Below are 21,690 nucleotides of genomic sequence, written 5' to 3'. Positions count from 1 at the left end.
TCAATCAACTAAGAGTGGCATATACAGAATATAAATGCCAGAATAAATAAATAAAACAAGTTTACAATGTATTTTTATTTATGTTTTATTTTATTTAGATTTATATTCCACTTTTTATAGCACTTCCAAGTGGATTACATTCAGGTACTGTAGGTATTTCCCTATGTAACTGGATGCATCAGATCAAAGATCCTGGACTAGTATACCTGAACACTATAGATGTAATGAGATATTATTATTCTATGAAGTTCATCTGTTCATCTGTAAAGCTGTTCAATTGTAAAGCACTGCTGCTAGTTGTTAATTTAATTGTAAGAAAATGTTACTGATGCCTTCAATGTAAAGCGCTGTTGCTAGTCATTGTTTAAATGTAAACCGATGTGACGTTACTAAACGAATGTCGGTATATAAAAGCTGCAAATAAATAAATAAATAAAATTGTATGACCCTCATAATTAAAAGGCTCCGTTACTAGGACTCATAGGGGTAAATTTTAAAAGCCCTGCGCGCCTATGTTGCATAGGCCGCCGGTGCGCGCAAAGCCCCGGGACGTACGTAAGTCTGGGGGCTTTGCTTGGGGGGGCGTGTCAGGGGCGGCGGGGCCATGGGAGTGGTGCCTGCCCGGGGGCGTTCCGGGGGCGTGGGCGAGGCCTCCGAAGCAGCCCCCGGGCCGGGGAATGGCACGCCGGCACCCAGCCGGCTCGGGCAGGCGTAACTTTTTCGACAAAGGTGGGGGGAGCGGGATTTAGTTAGGGATGGGGGTGGATTAGATAGAGGAAGGGAGGGGAAGCCAGGGGGGGGGGGGCCGGAAAAAAAGTTCCCTTCAAGGCTGCCCCTTTGCGCGCACCGACCCCGGATTTTATAACATGCGCGCGGCAGCACGTGCATGTTATAAAATCAGGCGTAGATTTGTTCGCGCTGGGTTGCGCGAACAAATCTCCTCCCGCACATATGCTTTAAGATCTGCCCCATAGAGAATTGTTCAGGTGGTGCTAGATATTAGTTGCTAGATTATATTCCTAAACAGACCTTTCAGGTAAGTAATCTCAGCAAATAGTGGAAACTATCCTCAAGATCAAAATTGTAGAGCATATAGAAAGACATGATTTAATGGAACACAGTCAACATGGATTTACCCAAGGGAAGTCTTGCCTAACAAACCTGCTTCATTTTTTTGAAGGGGTTAATAAACATGTGGATAAAGGTGAACCAGTAGATGTAGTGTATTTGGATTTTCAGAAGGCATTTGACAAAGTCCCTCATGAGAGGCTTCTACGAAAACTAAAAAGTCATGGAATAGGAGGCGATGTCCTTTCGTGGATTACAAACTGTTAAAAGACAGGAAACAGAGAGTAGGACTAAATGGTCAATTTTCTCAGTGGAAAAGGGTAAACAGTGGAGTGCCTCAGGGATCTGTACTTGGACCGGTGCTTTTCAATCTACCTTATAAATGGGCCATGACCGACGGCCCGCAAATGCGCAGTAGAGCACAGCTCTACTGCGCATGTGCGGGCAAGGACGTCGGTCTTAGCCAGCGTAAAAAAAACAAAACATGGCGGTGTCGGGTGGCAGCGGCAGCGGCGATGGCGGCGTCGGGTGGCAGCGGCGATGGCGGCGTCGGGTGGCAGCGGCGGCGGCAGCGAACGACGACGAGGAGCAGCGGCGGCCAGTAGTGAGGGAGGGAGGAGAGAGAGAGAGGGAGGGAGGGAGGAGAGAGAGAGAGAGAGAGAGAGAGAGAGAGAGAGGGGAGGGAGGGAGGGACTGAGTGAGAGGGGGGGAGGGAGGGACTGAGTGAGGGGGAGGGAGGGGGAGGGACTGAGGGAGGGAGGGACTGAGTGAGGGAGGGGGAGAGGGAGAATGAGGGAGAGGTGAGAGACAGGGATGTGAGTAAGTGGAAGGGTAAGAAGTTGTGGAGCAGAGAAAAAGGGAGTGGAGGAGGGCTGAGGGAGAGGGGATGGGATTGAGACAGGGTGGGGAGTGACTGAGGGAAGGGGAGAGAGGTGGGAGTGACTGAGGGAAGGGGAGGGAGGTGAGAGTGAGGGGAAGGAGGCAGTGGGAGACAAAGAGTGAGTAAGACTGAGGGGTGGGAAGGGGGTGAGTGACTGAGGGGAAGGGGGAATGAGGGAGAAAAAGTGTAGGAGGGTGCTGTTTTCGAAAATGGACCGAAAACAAAAATGTAATGTAGCCCGTTGTGACGGGCTTAACGGCTTGTATATATATAAATGATCTGGAAAGGAATACGACAAGTGACATTATCAAATTTGCGGATGATACAAAATTATTCAGAGTAGTTAAATCACAAGCAGATTGTGATACATTACAGGAGGACCTTGCAAGACTAGAAGATTGGGCATCCAAATGGCAGATGAAATTTAATGTGGACAAGTGCAAGGTGTTGCATATAGGGAAAAATAACCCTTGCTGATGTTAGGTTCCATATTAGGAGCTACCACCCAAGAAAGAGATCTAGGCGTCATAGTAGATAATACATTGAAATCGTCGGCTCAGTGTGCTGCAGCAGTCAAAAAAGCAAATAGAATGTTAGGAATTATTAGGAAGGGAATGGTTAATAAAACGGAAAATGTTATAATGCCTCTGTATCGCTCCATGGTGAGACCACACCTTGAATACTGTGTACAATTCTGGTCGCCGTATCTTAAAAAAGATATAGTTGCAATGGAGAAGGTACAGAGAAGGGCAACCAAAATGATAAAGGGGATGGAACAGCTCCCCTATGAGGAAAGGCTGAAGAGGTTAGGGCTTTTCAGTTGAAGAGACGGCTGAGGGGGGATATGATAGAGGTCTTTAAGATCATGAGAGGTCTTGAACGAGTAGATGTGACTCGGTTATTTACACTTTCGAATAATAGAAGGACTAGGGGGCATTCCATGAAGTTAGCAAGTAGCACATTTAAGACTAATCGGAGAAAATTCTTTTTCACTCAATGCACAATAAAGCTCTGGAATTTGTTGCCAGAGGATGTGGTTAGTGCAGTTAGTGTAGCTGGGTTCAAAAAAGGTTTGGATAAGTTCTTGGAAGAGAAGTCCAGTAACTGCTATTAATCAAGTTTACTTAGGGAATAGCCACTGCTATTAATTGCATCAGTAGCACGGGATCTTCTAGGTGTTTGGGTAATTGCCAGGTTCTTGTGGCCTGGTTTGGCCTCTGTTGGAAACAGGACGCTGGGCTTGATGGACCCTTGGTCTGACCCAGCATGGCAATTTCTTATGTTCTTAAATAATCACTTGATTTAGTAACGATAAAAGGAATATATAGGACTTTTAGTTACTTTTCTCCATTGTTCAATAACTTTTCAATTGAAGTTTTGCATTTTTTTTTCTTTTCTCATGGAAACAGAAGGAAGAATTAGAGACAGAGAAAACTGTCACGATGTGTGGCTGCGCTCTAAAGCAGCTTTAAAGCACAGCCTCGGGTGGGAAGCTGGCCCCAGGTCTGAATGTATGACAGCCAGGGATCGGTTGCAGAGGGGCGACACCATGATGCCTCCTGCTGGGGGAGGGGGGGGGGAGTATGGCCACACGCACTCTGCAACAGGGCTTTCTGCAGTCTAAACATGGATGGGGCAGGGGGGTCCCCACACACCAAACTCCGACCCCGGCAAGCTCCGGCGTGGGGAATCAGCATCGTGAGTAACTGCTCGGAGCTCCCGTTTCTCCGCGCGGGACTGGGACCGGGACCCCCCCCCGCCACCGCCTCTGAAGGAAGCTAAGGCTGGTCCGCGCGGAGAGAGAAGAGTCACACCGAACGGACACGGCCCGCATGAAATCTATCGAGCACTTACTTAATCCTAGCTAAAGCTCCATGTCTGCCCCCCATCCGTTTCCGGTGCAACAGCACAGCTACCCCTGTACCCGGGCCAGCCCAGTGCAAGCAAGGCGAACTCCTGCACCTGCACCCCCCCAAAGCCAACAGAAACTCTATTTCCCGTCAGGCCATGCCACACAAAGCCATTGGGAGGCCTTTCGGGTATTGGAGTTAGGTATATTTCCCACTGCTCTCTTATTTTGTAACCTTCCTGTTATATCCCTTGTCCAACCAAAACGTAAAGCTATCACCACAGGCCAATCAGTGCGGGCCATGTCGGTAGGTCAAACGCGAATCCGGAACGCGGCTGCTCAGAGGCGCTTGCTATTGGCTGCTCTGCCGGTGGGGCGGGCTGGATTGGCCCGGGGGGATGATCGCGGAGGGAGCGGATTGGCCGCGGGCTGTAAGAGTGGGAGCTTGGGCAGTGCGGGCCGAGGCGGCCGGTTACAGAGCGACGGGAGGGAGCGCAGCGACGCCGAGGATCATGAGAGGCCGAGTTTGGCCTCTGTTGCTGCCGCATTTCTGCTGCTGCTGCCTGGCTCTGACGGTGCTGCTCTGCCGCGTCTCCGTTGCTGCTGCTGCTGGTGAGTGGGGCCGGGGGCCTGGGCTTGGGCTGAGGGTTTTGCAGGAGTGAAGCCAGCAGCGGAGGACTTTGGGTGAAAAACATCCCAGCCGGCGCCGTCCGTGACATCTTCTGGGCTCGGGCCAAGAAGGGAGCTGTGTATCTGTCGCTAGGCCTGGCGAGGATTATTTGTGACTGTCCCACTAAGCCAGGAGGGGGTGGAGGGCTGTGTGTGTGTGTGTATCTCTCAATAAGCCAGGAGGGGGTGGAGGGCTCTGTGTGTGTGTGTATCTCTCAATAAGCCAGGAGGGGGTGGAGGGCTGTGTGTGTGTATATCTCTCAATAAGCCAGGAGGGGGTGGAGGGCTGTGTGTGTGTATATCTCTCAATAAGCCAGGAGGGGGTGGAGGGCTGTGTGTGTGTATATCTCTCAATAAGCCAGGAGGGGGTGGAGGGCTGTGTGTGTGTGTATCTCTCAATAAGCCAGGAGGGGGTGGAGGGCTGTGTGTGTGTGTATATCTCTATCTCTCAATAAGCCAGGAGGGGGTGGAGGGCTGTGTGTGTGTGTATCTCTCAATAAGCCAGGAGGGGGTGGAGGGCTGTGTGTGTGTGTATATCTCTATCTCTCAATAAGCCAGGAGGGGGTGGAGGGCTGTGTGTGTGTGTATCTCTCAATAAGCCAGGAGGGGGTGGAGGGCTGTGTGTGTGTGTGTGTGTGTGTGTATCTCTCAATAAGCCAGGAGGGGGTGGAGGGCTGTGTGTGTGTGTGTGTGTGTGTGTGTGTATCTCTCAATAAGCCAGGAGGGGGTGGAGGGCTGTGTGTGTGTGTATCTCTCAATAAGCCAGGAGGGGGTGGAGGGCTGTGTGTGTGTATATCTCTCAATAAGCCAGGAGGGGGTGGAGGGCTGTGTGTGTGTATATCTCTCAATAAGCCAGGAGGGGGTGGAGGGCTGTGTGTGTGTATATCTCTCAATAAGCCAGGAGGGGGTGGAGGGCTGTGTGTGTGTATATCTCTCAATAAGCCAGGAGGGGGTGGAGGGCTGTGTGTGTGTATATCTCTCAATAAGCCAGGAGGGGGTGGAGGGCTGTGTGTGTGTATATCTCTCAATAAGCCAGGAGGGGGTGGAGGGCTGTGTGTGTGTATATCTCTCAATAAGCCAGGAGGGGGTGGAGGGCTGTGTGTGTGTGTATATCTCTATCTCTCAATAAGCCAGGAGGGGGTGGAGGGCTGTGTGTGTGTGTATCTCTCAATAAGCCAGGAGGGGGTGGAGGGCTGTGTGTGTGTATATCTCTCAATAAGCCAGGAGGGGGTGGAGGGCTGTGTGTGTGTATATCTCTCAATAAGCCAGGAGGGGGTGGAGGGCTGTGTGTATCTCTCAATAAGCCAGGAGGGGGTGGAGGGCTGTGTGTGTGTGTATCTCTCAATAAGCCAGGAGGGGGTGGAGGGCTGTGTGTGTGTATATCTCTCAATAAGCCAGGAGGGGGTGGAGGGCTGTGTGTGTGTATCTCTCAATAAGCCAGGAGGGGGTGGAGGGCTGTGTGTGTGTATATCTCTCAATAAGCCAGGAGGGGGTGGAGGGCTCTGTGTGTGTGTATATCTCTCAATAAGCCAGGAGGGGGTGGAGGGCTCTGTGTGTGTGTATATCTCTCAATAAGCCAGGAGGGGGTGGAGGGCTCTGTGTGTGTGTATATCTCTCAATAAGCCAGGAGGGGGTGGAGGGCTCTGTGTGTGTGTATATCTCTCAATAAGCCAGGAGGGGGTGGAGGGCTCTGTGTGTGTGTATATCTCTCAATAAGCCAGGAGGGGGTGGAGGGCTCTGTGTGTGTGTATATCTCTCAATAAGCCAGGAGGGGGTGGAGGGCTCTGTGTGTGTGTATATCTCTCAATAAGCCAGGAGGGGGTGGAGGGCTCTGTGTGTGTGTATATCTCTCAATAAGCCAGGAGGGGGTGGAGGGCTGTGTGTATCTCTCAATAAGCCAGGAGGGGGTGGAGGGCTGTGTGTGTGTATATCTCTCAATAAGCCAGGAGGGGGTGGAGGGCTGTGTGTGTGTATATCTCTCAATAAGCCAGGAGGGGGTGGAGGGCTGTGTGTGTGTGTATCTCTCAATAAGCCAGGAGGGGGTGGAGGGCTGTGTGTGTGTGTATCTCTCAATAAGCCAGGAGGGGGTGGAGGGCTGTGTGTGTGTATATCTCTCAATAAGCCAGGAGAGGGTGGAGGGCTGTGTGTGTGTGTATCTCTCAATAAGCCAGGAGAGGGTGGAGGGCTGTGTGTGTATCTCTCAATAAGCCAGGAGAGGGTGGAGGGCTGTGTGTGTATCTCTCAATAAGCCAGGAGGGGGTGGAGGGCTGTGTGTGTATCTCTCAATAAGCCAGGAGGGGGTGGAGGGCTGTGTGTGTGTATATCTCTCAATAAGCCAGGAGGGGGTGGAGGGCTGTGTGTGTGAGTATCTCTCAATAAGCCAGGAGGGGGTGGAGGGCTGTGTGTGTGTATATCTCTCAATAAGCCAGGAGGGGGTGGAGGGCTGTGTGTGTGTGTATCTCTCAATAAGCCAGGAGGGGGTGGAGGGCTGTGTGTGTGTATATCTCTCAATAAGCCAGGAGGGGGTGGAGGGCTGTGTGTGTGTGTATCTCTCAATAAGCCAGGAGGGGGTGGAGGGCTGTGTGTGTATCTCAATAAGCCAGGAGGGGGTGGAGGGCTGTGTGTGTGTGTATCTCTCAATAAGCCATGAGGGGGTGGAGGGCTGTGTGTGTATCTCTCAATAAGCCAGGAGGGGGTGGAGGGCTGTGTGTGTGTGTATCTCTCAATAAGCCAGGAGGGGGTGGAGGGCTGTGTGTGTGTGTGTATCTCTCAATAAGCCATGAGGGGGTGGAGGGCTGTGTGTGTGTGTGTATCTCTCAATAAGCCATGAGGGGGTGGAGGGCTCTGTGTGTGTGTGTATCTCTCAATAAGCCATGAGGGGGTGGAGGGCTGTGTGTGTATATCTCTCAATAAGCCAGGAGGGGGTGGAGGGCTCTGTGTGTGTGTATATCTCTCAATAAGCCAGGAGGGGGTGGAGGGCTCTGTGTGTGTGTATATCTCTCAATAAGTCATGAGGGGGTGGAGGGCTGTGTATGTGTGTATCTCTCAATAAGCCAGGAGGGGGTGGAGGGCTCTGTGTGTGTGTGTATCTCTCAATAAGCCAGGAGGGGGTGGAGGGCTGTGTGTGTATCTCTCAATAAGCCAGGAGGGGGTGGAGGGCTCTGTGTGTGTGTGTATCTCTCAATAAGCCAGGAGGGGGGTGGAGGGCTGTGTGTGTGTATCTCTCAATAAGCCAGGAGGGGGTGGAGGGCTGTGTGTGTGTGTGTATATCTCTCAGAGTAAGCCAGGAGTGGGTGGAGGGCTGTGTGTGTGTGTATATTTCTCAGAGTAAGCCATGAGGGGGTGGAGGGGTGGGCAGGGATGGGATGCTTTGCATGCATGTGTTACCAGTTCTTTTGGAGGGTGGGGGGGATGCTGCATGTGTTTCTCACTAGGCCTTGGGGGGGGGATGGGCCTTTGTGTGTCACTAGGTGTAGGGGCGGGAGGATGAGGAGAAATGGGCCTGTGTGTGTATATATTTGTCACTGTCGCTGGTGTGTTTGGTACCTCGTACTAGGGGAGGATAGCTTATTTAGTGTATATAAGAGCCCTGGCTGAGAGTAGATCTAGAGACCCCTGGGCTAGAAGTCACACTGGTAACTACAGTCAGTAAGAGTGTGGGCATAATAAAATAACAATCCGCTGATTATTTAAAGGCTCTAAAATTTTTCTTCAGTAACTTAGTTATCTTTTTTTTTTTTTTTTTCTGAAAAAAGGTTTTTGCCAGCTTTGTAGTTGGTGTATTTGGTCAGCTTCAGAATGCCTATGCTGTCTATTCCTTCCCATGTTGTATCTCCTAGCACTAGTTTATTTTGAACTTAAGAAATTGCCATACTGGGTCAGACCAAGGGTCCATCAAGCCCAGCATCCCTCTTCCAACAGAGGCCAAACCAGGCTGCAAGTACCCAAACACTAAGTAGATCCCATGCTACTGATGGCAGAAATAGCAGAGGCTCTAAGACAACTTGATAGCAGTTAATGAACTCCTCCTCCAAGAACTTATCCAAACCTTTTTTGAACCCAGCTACACTAACTGCACTAACCACATCCTCTGGCAACAAATTCCAGAGCTTAATTGTCCATTAAGTAAAAAAGAATTTTCTCCAATTAATTTCAGTAAAGCATCAGGCCCTTTGTTTCCCTTCCAAAAATATATTTGATACCTTTTTAAATATTGGCTTTTCTGGGGACAAAATACTTTAGAACAGCTGCTCTTTCTTACATGTCCTGTTGTGGTAGAATGTTACACATTTTTTCTTTACACTACAATGCTTCTGTTTTCTCTGTGTTTTTTTTTTTTTTTTGGGGGGGGGGGGGGGAAGGTTTGGTCTACCAGTTCCTTTCTTTTTGGGCATAATTCAGTCAGCATTTGGTAGGTGGTAGCCCAAGATTTCATTTATACCCATCCTAGACTTTCTCTTTATTGAAATTTCAAAATAACGTTTCCACAAAGAATCCACTTTCAACAGAAACACGATTCACCTTTTACAAGGAAAGAGAATAATTTTAAAGAAACATTTCCCACAGCACAAAAACACAGTATCCATTAGACCACAACCTACGGGGGAGGTCAGCCTAATTTGCAGATATAAAGAAAATCATAAAAGAAAGAGGTAGCTTATTGCAGCTCCCAAAATGTATATAGACGTCTCTGAAACTTCACTTCTACCAGATAACATTTTCCTGGAGACAATAAAAATCTCAAGTTGCTCAGGTGAAAAAAAGACAAAGCTATCTCTATTAAACTTGACGAAGGATGCCCCTAGGGCCAGGGTATCCTGAAGCAGGGCCAGGAATCCCTTCCTTTCTTGTGTAGCCTTAGCCAAGTCCGGGAATATCCTCACAGATTGACCCATAAATGGTATATTAGGTTTCTTAAAATATTTCTTCATTACTGAACTTAAATCACTTTCAGCAAAGAATGATACCAACAATGTAGCTCGTTCTACCACGTCATAATTAGATGACTCTAGGTACTCCGTCAAATTCGCTATATCAACAGCGGGTGACTGCATTCGAGAGCCTGGGCTTGCTGGTAAGAAGTACACTTTATCCAGGGGGGGAATTGCATCAGAAGAAAACTCCAAAATTTTGAGGAAAAACCTCTCCAAGGTAAAACACAGTAAGTCTCCCACCGCCCTTGGAAAGTTCAGAAATCGAAGATTTAAGTGCCTCAGTCTGTTCTCAACAAATTCTACTCTTCTGTTCAGTGAGCCGCTGTTTTGAATTCGTTTTGTACTCCTTTAATAGCATGTAATTCTTCTGTTTACATTTTTGATGACAATCCTGTTGTTGAGATGTATTATGTCTACAAAGAATATCAACTTGTTGTGACAACACATTAATCTTAGAGGAACACTCTGAAAATGCGTTGCCCATCATAGAAACAGTCCCACAGCGATTCCAGGGTTACCACCGGAGGTTTCTGAGCCGAGAGAGGCACTCCCTCTGCAAACAGAGTCCCAGCCTCTCTCTCTTCACCATCTCTCCCCTCTTGGAGCTTCTCACCTAACAGGGGGTGTCCAAACCACTGGCATTGATCGTAAAGGCTTCCAGCACAGGGGAGTAGATTGAAACTGCTCTCTCAGCATCGGCGACTTGAGGAAGCACTTCGGGGCTCAGTGGGGAGAGTTGCTGTGGCCCTACCCGTGCTGACTGTGGTGGACGGACGTCTAGGGGACTCCACGCAGCCTCCTCCAAGGCTATAGTGAGTTCTCCTTCACTCACCACAGCAGCTGGATCCAAAGTCCCCAGAATAGTAGTTGCTGCCAGACATTGCTGGATGGTTTGCTGCCCAGATAGGGGAAGGGGTTCCGAGGGAAAAGATTTTACTTTCCCCTTCCTCTTAGACTGCATCAGAAAGGTAATTTTCGACTAAGAAAAAAAAACACTAGAAGCGAAGCAGAGCAGTGTTGGCGTTAAGCCGCCATCTTGACTCCTCCCCGGCTTTCTCTTATTTTAACTCCACTTGCATCTTATCCCAGCAACCATAATGACAGTCCTTAGTCAGTGACCACAGTTTCTTCTTCCAGAACCAGGTACACATGCACGGAGTCTGACCAACAGTGGCTGGGACTCCTACCCCTACCCCAGGGGCTGTAAACACTAGCTTTGGTGCATCCTCATGCCCAAAGGGTCTAGGTGGCAGAAACGAGGCTTGGTTATCAAACCCAGATCTTTTGCATAGGAATACATTACTTTTCTCATACATATTGAATTAGCCATGATCTGTGGATGATCTCATCTGGTGGCACTGAATGGATCTCTCTCTCTCCAGGCTAGTCGAGCTTTGAGCTTTACTGAGCATGTGCATGAGTTTCTGTGTGAGTATTGCCTCAGAGCTTCCTCAGTCTGTTTTTGTCCATGCTTCACATGGATGGCCTTTCTGTCTGTCCCCAGAATTTGTTTTGCTAAAATCTTAAGTTTAAACCTTGCTGAGTTCAGTGATCCCCAACAGCACTTTTTGGCTTCAACTTAAAAAAATAAATAATTAATTAAAAAAGCATTTTGAATCTTCTTGAACATGACAATGAGGAAAATCATAAGTGGCTTCAAATCTTGTGCCTGTGGGCACATCATGTGCATATAATGGACATGAGAAATGCTAGATCTGCCTTGGACCATATTGCAACCAGCCTAACTGCTCGACTTGTGAAAGAATGTCCCTGCCCTCTCAACTGTTCTGAGCAACGAAGATTGCAAGCCTCTGGCCTAGAAGCAAGAGCAGGTTGGCTTCTTGAAGTTGCCACTCTTCCATTTCTTCCAGGATCCACTGCACAGCTTCCTCTCATCGCAACAATCCTGACTGGACAGCCCCAGGTGCATCGAGTCCTAAGCTGCCTTGCTCCACTGAGTCTGTCAGATTGCCTATTAAGGCAAAGTACCAAGACTCATTGGCACATTTGGTGCATTCTGCACCCGTTCCATCCAAAAAGAGAGAGGACACGACACAGCATCTGGCAAAAATGTATGCCCTCCGAAGATGCATCAAAGCCATGATTGCATCGGAGCACCCGACGCAAACTGCATCAGAGTTAATGCAATCAGGAGCCTCAAAGCATCCAACACAAAGGGAATGAACTCTCAATGTACTGGTGCATGGTGTCATGGTTGTGAATCCCTTGTGCTTTGGCATGGCTGATGCAGTCTAGCAGGTGACCCCCACTAGGCTCACACCGACAGCTGGCGGACACACCCTTGGCTGGGACTGAGCTGGACCTTCAATTATACCAGCCTCGTCCCTGCAGGTTGAGCCTTTGATTTGCAGGGGCCAGCAGGACTTAGGCGAATGTCCCAAAGAGCATTCAGAATGAGAGAGTTCAGAGTCGGGCTAAGGTCAGAGCAGGCAGCGACCAGACAGTTACCAGTTTCAGGCCGAGGGTCAGAGCAGGCAGTAATCAAGGCATAGTCGGGGTCTATAGCAGAGGTCAGTACCAGGAGATCAGGCAGACAAGGGACCGGAATGGGATAAGTTTTGGAGCTGGGGCAAGGCAGGTTGGATGAAGCAAGGGAGACTGGAAATGGAGCATGACAGGATCTGAAGAAGCAGCAGATACTGCAAGGCTGCAGGGGACCTGTTGCTGAGGCACTGGTCTGGAGCACCGCCAGGGTTTAAATACCCAGCCACGCTGACATCAAGGAGCACCGGCTTGAGGTTTCCTGCTGTTCAACCACCTTAAGCTGGTGTGCAGCGCATGCACACACTTAGGGGAAGCAGGTGTTAGGGCGAGGTATGGCGTCATCCATGCTGTCAGAGGAGACTGAGCAGTGTGCCAAGGTCAGGGTAAGTGAGGCTGCTTTTAGTGTTGTTCCACAAGCAGCCAAATGTTACAGTACCCCACCTTCTAAGCTCTATCTCCAGGCATCTAGGCTTAGGCTTCTGGGGGAAGCATTGGTGGAGTTATTTGTCATCTGAGGGACTTGAAGGCTAGATGCAGGTTTAAGAGGAAGTGCCAAGGATTCTTTGCTTTTGAAAAAGCATGAAAGGGCTTCAACATATTGATCTTTTTTCTGCGGGATTGAACTCTTTGGGGAAGTGAAAGCATGACCCGCAAATCCCTTGGTCATTGTGTTGAGTGAGGACAGCCCCTACCTCAACAGCAACAGCTTAAAGAAATCCAGGCGGTGGGGACAGGAATCATGTGGGAGTCCAGCTTGAGGGATTTAAACACTTGAATGGCTTCTATCTCCCTTGTGGACAATGAATGGACTCTGCTCCTAAAGGGAATCCTCCTTGGGAGTGGATCAATGGGGAGTCACCAGAGCTGTGAGGCGGCAATGTCTTACATTGTTGCTTGCCTCGTACATCGGTAAGTCGGGTATTGGAGTGGCTGGCCTGGCAAGTCCAGGTAATATTGCCCGAGCTATTGTGACCAATGGCAGGATCCGAGAAGAACAGTGCTTCTGGTAGGAAGGGGCTCCATGTACCCCAATTTATAGCATGTTGGTGGATCCTGAGCCAGGAGAACCCGAGAGTTGCAGAGTTGACTGCTCTGGGTAGCACACAGAAAATTATACTTTCCTGATGGTGGTAGGTCTGCAAGGTGTGAAGGGTAAGGTAACCATGGTCAGGCAGCTGGGAAGAAACTCATCACACTGAGAAAACAGTGAGAGGTGAAGCCAATGTGGTCATGGGCAAGCTCTATTGGTGAACCAGTAACTCCTTGATAAAATTACAATCTGCCCCAGAGTCCAAGAATGCCTCCGTGTAGACTGTGGTTTCCCCTATGGTGAATGAAAACACTACCCGAGGCCTGTCAAAACATCAACCAATTTTACAATTATATGTGCAGTCATATATACATTCATACATATATAATATAAATGTTACATAATGATCCTATTCATAAAATTAAAAAAGACAATATTGTCAACAAGCCCACATCCCCCAATCTTATGTGCAAAAGGTTCATGCTTTAAAGACACACTATCTGAAGTTCCAAAATTAGTCTTTTCACATTAATAAGTTTATTAATCTGTATGAAGCTTTTCAGTCCAGATCCTTCTCATAAAAAATAGAGAAATATCTTCAACAATTGAAATGATATTCATAAAGTCCTCTCAGTTGGAACTCATACCATCTCCATAACTGCATAAAGATGATGTTCTGATAAAACTGGAAACGGTCATCTAGATTGAAGGAAGCAAATCTTCAAAAAGACTTCCAAAAGTGTGCGGATCTTCCACTAATCAGTTGTAAATTATCAGCCCAACATGTTTTGCCTGCATGGCTTCTTCAGGGGCTTCAACAGACTTGAACACACTACAGGGGGCTTTGGTTAATTGGTATAGTTGAAAAGAGAGATTCCAACACGTTCGCATTTTAGCTGTGCCATTTTAAGAATAACTTTATGCAGCTGTGGGGCTCCCCACAGATCATGGCCAATTCATCCCTTCATATGGACGGAAAAAGCACATTTTCTTACTGTAAACGGTGTTTTCCGTAGATAGGCTGAATTAGCAATGAGATGCCTGTCGTCCTCTCTGGAGAGTAGACTATACTCCTGCTAGCTTTGACATGGACTGAGGAGTCCCTGAAGCAACACCCATACGGGAACTCCCACACATGCTCAGTAGAGCTCAAAGCTCTACTTGGTTGGAGAGAGAGAGAGAGCTGTTCAATGCTGCCGGAAGATGTCACCCACAGATCATGGCTAATTCAGCCTGCTATCTATGGAAATCACTGTTTACGGTAAGCAAACTTGCTCCTTCTTATTTAATATTGATAAACATTTGTATAACAATTTGATTTGTATCCCATGCAAGAAGATCTGTATATAAAAATAAATAATATTGATAAACATTCCCGTGGGAACTCTAAATGTATTTATAATTAGATACCTTTTCCATTACTATGTAATGCGTAATATCTGTGTATATTACAAGATTTTATTGTTATACTCCTGTGCACGCCCTGAGATCTGAGAATTCGCTATTGTTAGATGTTCCCCTCCAGTTAAAAAATGTAAATGGGTCAAAACCAAGGGCGTGTTTTCTCTGCTGTTGCACCAAATGAGTGGGATAGACTTCAGTATAGGATTTTAAAGTTTTTAGAAAGGCATTGAAGGCAGTATTTTTTATTTTTTTTTTTGAGGCAGCATTTGGGTGAAGTGGGATGACTCTCTAAAATGTTTTAAAGAGACAATATATGTTGGTGGTGATCTTAACTTGTTGGTATATGTTTTAGTTGTTTTATGATTGTTATTTTGTAATCCGCACCAAACTTTATTATGGAGGTTGTAGACTAAAAGCCTTATAAATAAAATAAATAAGAAAAGTTGTGTGAATCATTGTCTCATGGTATTTATCCCTCTACGTTTGCTCCTTCTCCCACGAAGTCATAATCCTTTTATTGTGATATCACAGGCTGGTGCTGAAGTGTGGACTGTAATCTCACAAGCACTGTCAAAAAAAAAAAAGACAAATCTCATTTTAGATACTATGCAATTTTTCTTATGAACAAGTGAAATAACTCTGTTCAGGCTTCTGTACCTATAGTTATTTCTTGTATATGATTATTCAGTTATGTAATCTCTGAAGCACAGAGAACTAAAACCAGGCTGTGTAGTCTATTACATAAAAATATTCTAGAGGTTTTCCCTGTTGCCTGAAGTAGTCCAGCAATTAGTCCACTGTATGTGATGACATTGAGAAGGGTGTTTTTCATCTGGCCCCCTCTTAGTATGTTATGTTTAACTTCTGTCTACTACGCTAAATGTTTGGAGCAAAATGTCAAAAGTAACCAGAGTCCTAAGTAAGAAATCATAATTATAGAAATGGGTACCTTTTGATACTATTATACAGCACAGGGTGTGGGGCTGGTTAATGTCTTACCGTAGAGACGGAAGAATTCTTGTGCCTATATTTGGCATGTATGTGAAACTTTTGTACTTGCTGAAATCCGTAGGGTTGACATTGAAATCTAAACTACCTTTTTTTTTTTTTTTGGGCCTTGATTTCTTGATGAACTGTGCAGCAAGTTTCTGTTTTCTCACTTGGCTTTTGATGAGATCTGGGATGGATTATTAGTGATCTGTGCACCATTGAGGCTTCCCTGACCGTGCTAGAGAAGGAAACCAAGACACAGAAAACCAAGTGCTAGTGTAGGCGTGTGACACTGCCTGAGCATCCATATCGTATTCCTGGGGGAATTCTGTGCACATAAACTTAAAATTCTGCAAACTGTATATTGGTCAAAATAACACAACTTACATGACAATCTTTAAGTAATCAAAACATCTCTCCAAAAAAGGAGGAAATATACTTTACCCTTACTACCACGCAAACATTTTTGGGAAATTGTATCAGAATAAATGTGCCTTCAGTCGCCTGGCTCTTGCCCTTACAGGGCTACAACCAGTATTGTGTATATAGCACACACCGTCACCTCATTTACTTTTTCCCAATTCACTTTTTTATATTTTAAAACCCCATCACGTGACCCACTACTTTCTAAAAAAAACTTGTGTCTCACTCACTGTTTAAACTTAGCCCACACCTAAGTGGCTCCACACAAATCCTCAAAACATCTTTCAAATTCTCAAATTTTTGATCATTTTGAATCTTAGACACGTTTAAATGCTTATCCCGCTATTCATTCAGCTCGTAGTCTCGCAGTGCCGCTGTTATAAACACACTCCCGTGCCTCTCGACATCGATGTTTCGGCGGAAGCACCCGCCTTCCTCAGGGGGAATCTCTCCTAAATATGAAAACACATTCATTCTCACTAATCACAATAGTTCTCAAACATTTTTAACATTTTTATGGCTCTAGCTACGCAACTTACTTTCAGTACTGGCCGCGACCGGCTCCTTTCCCCAGCTCTGCTTCAAAAATGGCGTTTGTCACTCAAACTCCCAGAAACCACTGCTTTTAAACCAAGCAATTTTCCAGAAAAACTGACCAAGCCACTTCTTTAAGTCCCTCTGGGTGAACCGTGCCGAATTTAAATATCCATTTTTGCTCCTTCTGCAACAGTTTAAGATCAACATTCCCACCCCGCTGATCATCTTTATCTCAATCTGAATGTCCAAAAAGGCCATCCTTGTACCACCATAATTAAATGTGAATTGTATGGACGAATCACAACTGTTCAACCATCTCCCAAATTCTAGAAACTGTTCTTGCCCTCCCTTTCACAATATAAAGATATAGTCTATAAAACGACGCCAAAGTAATATATGTTGTTTATAGGGACAACCCTCTAACCACTTTTGTTCATACCACCCCATATATAGGCAGGCAACACTCAGGGCCATTGTTGCCCCCATTGCTGTCCCCCCCCCCCCCCCCACCTGTTGATAATATACCCCATCAAATAGAAAAAAATTCTTCTTTAATGCTAATGTTGCCAGGGCTATTACAAAATGTATCTGGGTACGCTCTCTGATGCCCTTTTCCTCCAATTTTGCTTCTATCACCCGTGAAGCATCATCCTGGGGGATGTTAGTATACAACGATACTACATCAATGCTCACCAGTGCCACCCCCTCCAAAGGCACATCAAGATTTTCCAACAGCCTTATGAGATCACTTGAGTCCCTAACATAAGAAGGGAGAGCGGGGACCAATAGTCTCAAAAATGTGTCCACAAACTGGGAAAGCGGTTCTAACAGAGACCCCTTAGCCAATATAATAGGGCATTGGTTTAAAAGCAGTGGTTTCTGGGAGTTTGAGTGACAAACGCCATTTTTTAAGCAGAGCTGGGGAAAGGAGCCGGTCGCGGCCAGTACTGAAAGTAAGTTGCGTAGCTAGAGCCATAAAAATGTTAAAAATGTTTGAGAACTATTGTGATTAGTGAGAATGAATGTGTTTTCATATTTAGGAGAGATTCCCCCTGAGGAAGGCGGGTGCTTCCGCCGAAACATCGTCTATGTCGAGAGGCACGGGCGTGTGTATATAACAGCGGCACTGCGAGACTACGAGCTGAATGAATAGCGGGATAAGCATTTAAACGTGTCTAAGATTCAAAATGATCAAAAATTTGAGAATTTGAAAGATGTTTTGAGGATTTGTGTGGAGCCACTTAGGTGTGGGCTAAGTTTAAACAGTGAGTGAGACACAAGTTTTTTTTAGAAAGTAGTGGGTCACGTGATGGGGTTTTAAAATATAAAAAAGTGAATTGGGAAAAAGTAAATGAGGTGACTGTGTGTGCTATATACACAATACTGGTTGTAGCCCTGTAAGGGCAAGAGCCAGGCGACACTGAAGGCACATTTATTCTGATACAATTTCCCAAAAATGTTTGCGTGGTAATAAGGGTAAAGTATATTTCCTCCTTTTTTGGAGAGATGTTTTGATTTAAACAAGGAGGATTTTGAAGCCTTTTTATCATTAATCTTTAAGTAATTTATTTATTTAATTCTTTTATATACCGACCTTCATGACAAGAGTCATATCAGATCGGTTTACAATGAACCAAGGGTTAACATACATTATCAACTGTTTAACAATAGGGCTTTAACAGGAGTCAGAAAGTTACATTTAACAAGGTGTATCAAAAACTTGGACGCAGGAAGGAAGAGGAAGGGAGAGAATAACTATTTGTATAAATAAATAACCATTTTGGGTAGAATAAAGCAGGGTTAGGTACATGTCTGGCGAGGAAGTAAAATAAAAAGGTTTTAAAGTCGGACCTGTTATAGGAAAGCTTGGCGGAAAAGCCACGTTTTAAGTCTTTTCCGGAATGTTTGTAAGCAGGGTTCCAATCTGAGGTCTGGTGGGATAGAGTTCCAGAGCGGGACCTGCTATTGAGAATGCTCGTTCTTTGGTGGCTGTGTAGCGAGAAGCTTTGGCAGAGGGGATGAGTAGTGATCCTTTGTACAATTCTCTAATCGGTCTGGTGGAGGTGTGGAGTCTGAGTGGGATCTGGAAGTCAAGCTGGATATGTTTGTGAATAGCTTTGTGGATTATGGTGAGGGATTTGTATAAAATTCTGTGGTTTATTGGAAGCCAGTGTAGGTTCTGTAGAATGGGCATGATGTGGTCTCCACGATTGGTGTTGGTCAAGACTCTGGCTGCCGCGTGCAGTAACATCTGTAGTGGATTAGTGGTTGAACGAGGAAGCCCCAGGAGGAGTGTGTTACAATAGTCAATCTTGGCAAACAGCGTGGTTTGGAGGACTGTCCTGAAGTCGTAAGGGTAGAGGAGAGGTTTAAGCCTTTTTAGAACTTGGAGTTTGTAAAAGCAGTCTTTAGTTGAATTGTTGATGGCTTTCTTTTGATTCATCCGGTTGTCGAGGATCACTCCAAGATCTCTTACATGTGTGATTTGAGTGTTAAGAGGGAGTTGAGGTGAGGTAGCGGTGAGGTCAGAGGAGATGAACAGAATTTCTGTTTTGGCTGCATTAAGGATTTATATTTTAAATTAATACAGAGAAAAGTTGTTACTTAGAGATGCAGAATTTCCCTAGCAATTCACTGTAAGTGTGTCCCTTCCACTCGCTCTCCCTACTCCCCTGGCCACTTTGCCCTCTCAGGCCCCAACTCTTCCACCTGCCAGTATCTCTCCCCCTCCACCTCTAGGCTCAACCCCTTCCACTACTGCACCTCACACAGGCTCCCTCTGTCCCTCCCTCTCTCACACATGCTCCCTCTCTCTAGTACACATACGCACACCCTTATACAGGCTCCCTCACTCTGTCACACACACATCCCCTCATACAGGGCCCTCTCTCTTGCATACACACCCACACAAGCTCCCTTTCTTTTTCACACATACATCCTCTCACAGGCTCTGGCTCACATATACACAATCCCTTCACACAGGCTAGCACCCTCACATACACACGATCCCTTTTTCATACACATGAGCTCCCAATCTCTCTCTCTCTCACACTCACTCCTTCACAATCTCCTTATATAGGCTCCCTCTCTCTGGCACCCACATTCAAGCATTCCCCCCCCCCGGCTCTCTCACCTCCCATGCTCCCTCTCTCTCACTCTCCTCCTTACTCTCCCCTCCGTTCGCAGCACATGGAGGCCTTCATCTTTGCCACGAACGGCCCGCCGGGGCCTTCGCGCACTCCGTTCATGGCATGCCGGGGTCTCCTCTGCCATTTTCTGTGCAGAAAATGGGAATTCTGTACACATTCTGCATTCCGCAGTAGTGCAGAATTTAATATGGTGCCGTATCATCTTGCAATCATAACACAAGGGAAATTTTAGAAAAATGAGTCTCGTTTAAATTTCAAATCTAAAATAGCTTAAGTTGTGGGGAAACTAGCTGAGGAATGGCAGAAGCTGTGAGCTATCGGAGAATGTGTGCAAGCAATGGGTTCTCCAGGAAAGTCGTGTTGCATGTCTGGCACCTCCTGGTTTTCTAGTACTCTATAGAGCAGCGCTTTCAGACCTGTCAGATCAGGTGTGTGCCACGGAAAAGTCACCACTACCTAATGCTGAGATCCAGACCAGCACCTGGGCTTTGCTCTCAGCAGCAGTGGCTCTTCCACTTGTAGGAGCTCCTTTCTGGGAGTGTGTTAATCATGCACGCCTCCTCTTCCCCGGGCTGTGGTAATTAATAGGTAGCATTAAGAGCCAGGTTCTTCTTTGTGCAGCACACATGGCGCATCCTGAGCTTCCCAGGCTGAGTAAAGGAGAGCGCAAGCACTTAAGCATTGGCTGTTTCTCACCCAGGACCTGATGTAGTAAGGTGTGTTCAGCAGAGCGCACGGTTTTACCTACTGGTGTGCTCGCGGTTTGTGTGCAAATGTCACTGCCGGCGCAGGAAAAATGTGCGCAGAGCCACGCGTTCCGTTTCACATTCTGGTATGGAAATCCCATAGAAATGAAGGCATTAACTATTACCCCCCAGTGCAGAGAGGTGTGCTGTCTTAACTCAGGTTTTCTTATTGCTGGAGATCTTACTCCTGGTCACAGGTGCAGTAACGTTTCCCGCGGTAGTGTTAGTCAATGGGCAGAAGCCAGAGATCCAGCACTGGGACTTCTAGGCACACGCACAGCATATTTTCTGTGCATAAATATGCGTTCATGCCCAGATCACATCTGCGAGCTTCCCTCCTGTGGTCTTGGGTATTGTACCAGACGGAGCTTTCTCATGACCGTGTGTGTTCAAGGACAGAAGTTTATTTCTAGTTCTCGGGTATCCCGCAGCTTGATCTAAACAGTTAGAGGCAAGATCTCGTCATAGTTTATAATCTCTTATTCTGTTTGCTTATCCTTTTTACTTTTTTAATCACCCTTAGTACAAAGGATATGCCATGCGTGTTAGACCTGATCCAGCACAATGCAATGCTCCAATGCTTTGTGCTGAAGTTCAGCAGTCACTTTGCCCAGCTCTTTCTGAACAGTGGGATTGGGGCAGCAGGAGAAAGATGACTGCTCTTTTTCCTTCAGCGGGTGCTGCTTAAATATCATTGTACATTTTGAAAAACGTGTACTACGGCCACAGCTATGCCTGAACTGGGGGCTACTTTCTTACGTGGCAATGTTTATGCCGTCTGAGGCGGAATCAGTAAGAGGGCTTTCAGCTGTTTTGATGTTCTGCTTAAATTCACTTTGACACTCCCTTGTACGTACCTAGCAGAGTAAATCACATGATTACAAAGTCACTGCTGCACAGAGCTTACTGTTTGAGTACTGACAGCCGGTGAAGAGAAGAAGGGGATTGAACTGGTATCTCCAGGTTGAGAGAACCAGCTTCGTGGCCACTGAGCTTGTAAGGTTGCTTGGGCCAATTTAATATATCCCAGGTTTGTGCTCTTCCCCTCTGTGACCCATGTTTTACTTCTTCTACCCTTTCAGTGTAAACCTGCTGTCCTGCTGCTTTCGGCATATCACAGTGGCTGATGCAATAGGTGAAGGCAGGAGTGAAATAGATTGCTTGCCAACTAACCTCATACTCTCCGCCCGTCTTGGGAATAAAGTGCCTGTGACTTAGTCTCGTTTTTCATTCTGTGTTCATTTTATTTTGACATGAAGTGGGGAAAAGAAATTGTTGTACTAGACTTGGGAACACAAGAGCACGTTTTATGCCGGCTGTTACTTTAAGAGCCCGTCACAGTCTTTCATATGAGTTTAAAACTAGGTTATTACAATTGGGGTGCCCAGAAGGGAGACTTGTTTTTCCCCCCCTTCTTGTCTGATTCATCTTTTTCTGTAGCCCAGCTGGATCTTGTCCCACTCCCTGCCACTTCTGATGCTGGAGGAGGGATCTGAGACCAGGTCA

At 46.7% G+C, this 21,690-nt stretch overlaps 1 protein-coding gene across 3 annotated transcripts in view; it reads left to right on the top strand.

The window, feature by feature from the left end:
• The first annotated feature begins 4,175 nt into the window (after nucleotides 1-4,175).
• The window catches only part of SEL1L (SEL1L adaptor subunit of ERAD E3 ubiquitin ligase), a 132,917-nt gene continuing 115,402 nt past the window's right edge, over nucleotides 4,176-21,690 (top strand). Inside the window, exon 1 of one of the 3 annotated variants that reach the window (XM_029597721.1) lies at nucleotides 4,176-4,402. In XM_029597721.1, coding sequence (XP_029453581.1) covers nucleotides 4,196-4,402 — 207 coding nt within the window. In that variant the 5' untranslated portion in view covers nucleotides 4,176-4,195. Of the gene's footprint in view, nucleotides 4,410-21,690 lie in introns of all 3 variants that reach the window. The other 2 variants (XM_029597720.1, XM_029597722.1) reach the window with 2 other exon arrangements.

Source organism: Rhinatrema bivittatum, chromosome 4 (genome assembly GCF_901001135.1).
Source record: "Rhinatrema bivittatum chromosome 4, aRhiBiv1.1, whole genome shotgun sequence".
Lineage (NCBI taxonomy): Eukaryota > Metazoa > Chordata > Amphibia > Gymnophiona > Rhinatrematidae > Rhinatrema > Rhinatrema bivittatum.
The sequence above is the reverse complement of the archived record's forward strand: the minus strand, read 5'-3'. Positions and strand labels throughout refer to the sequence as shown.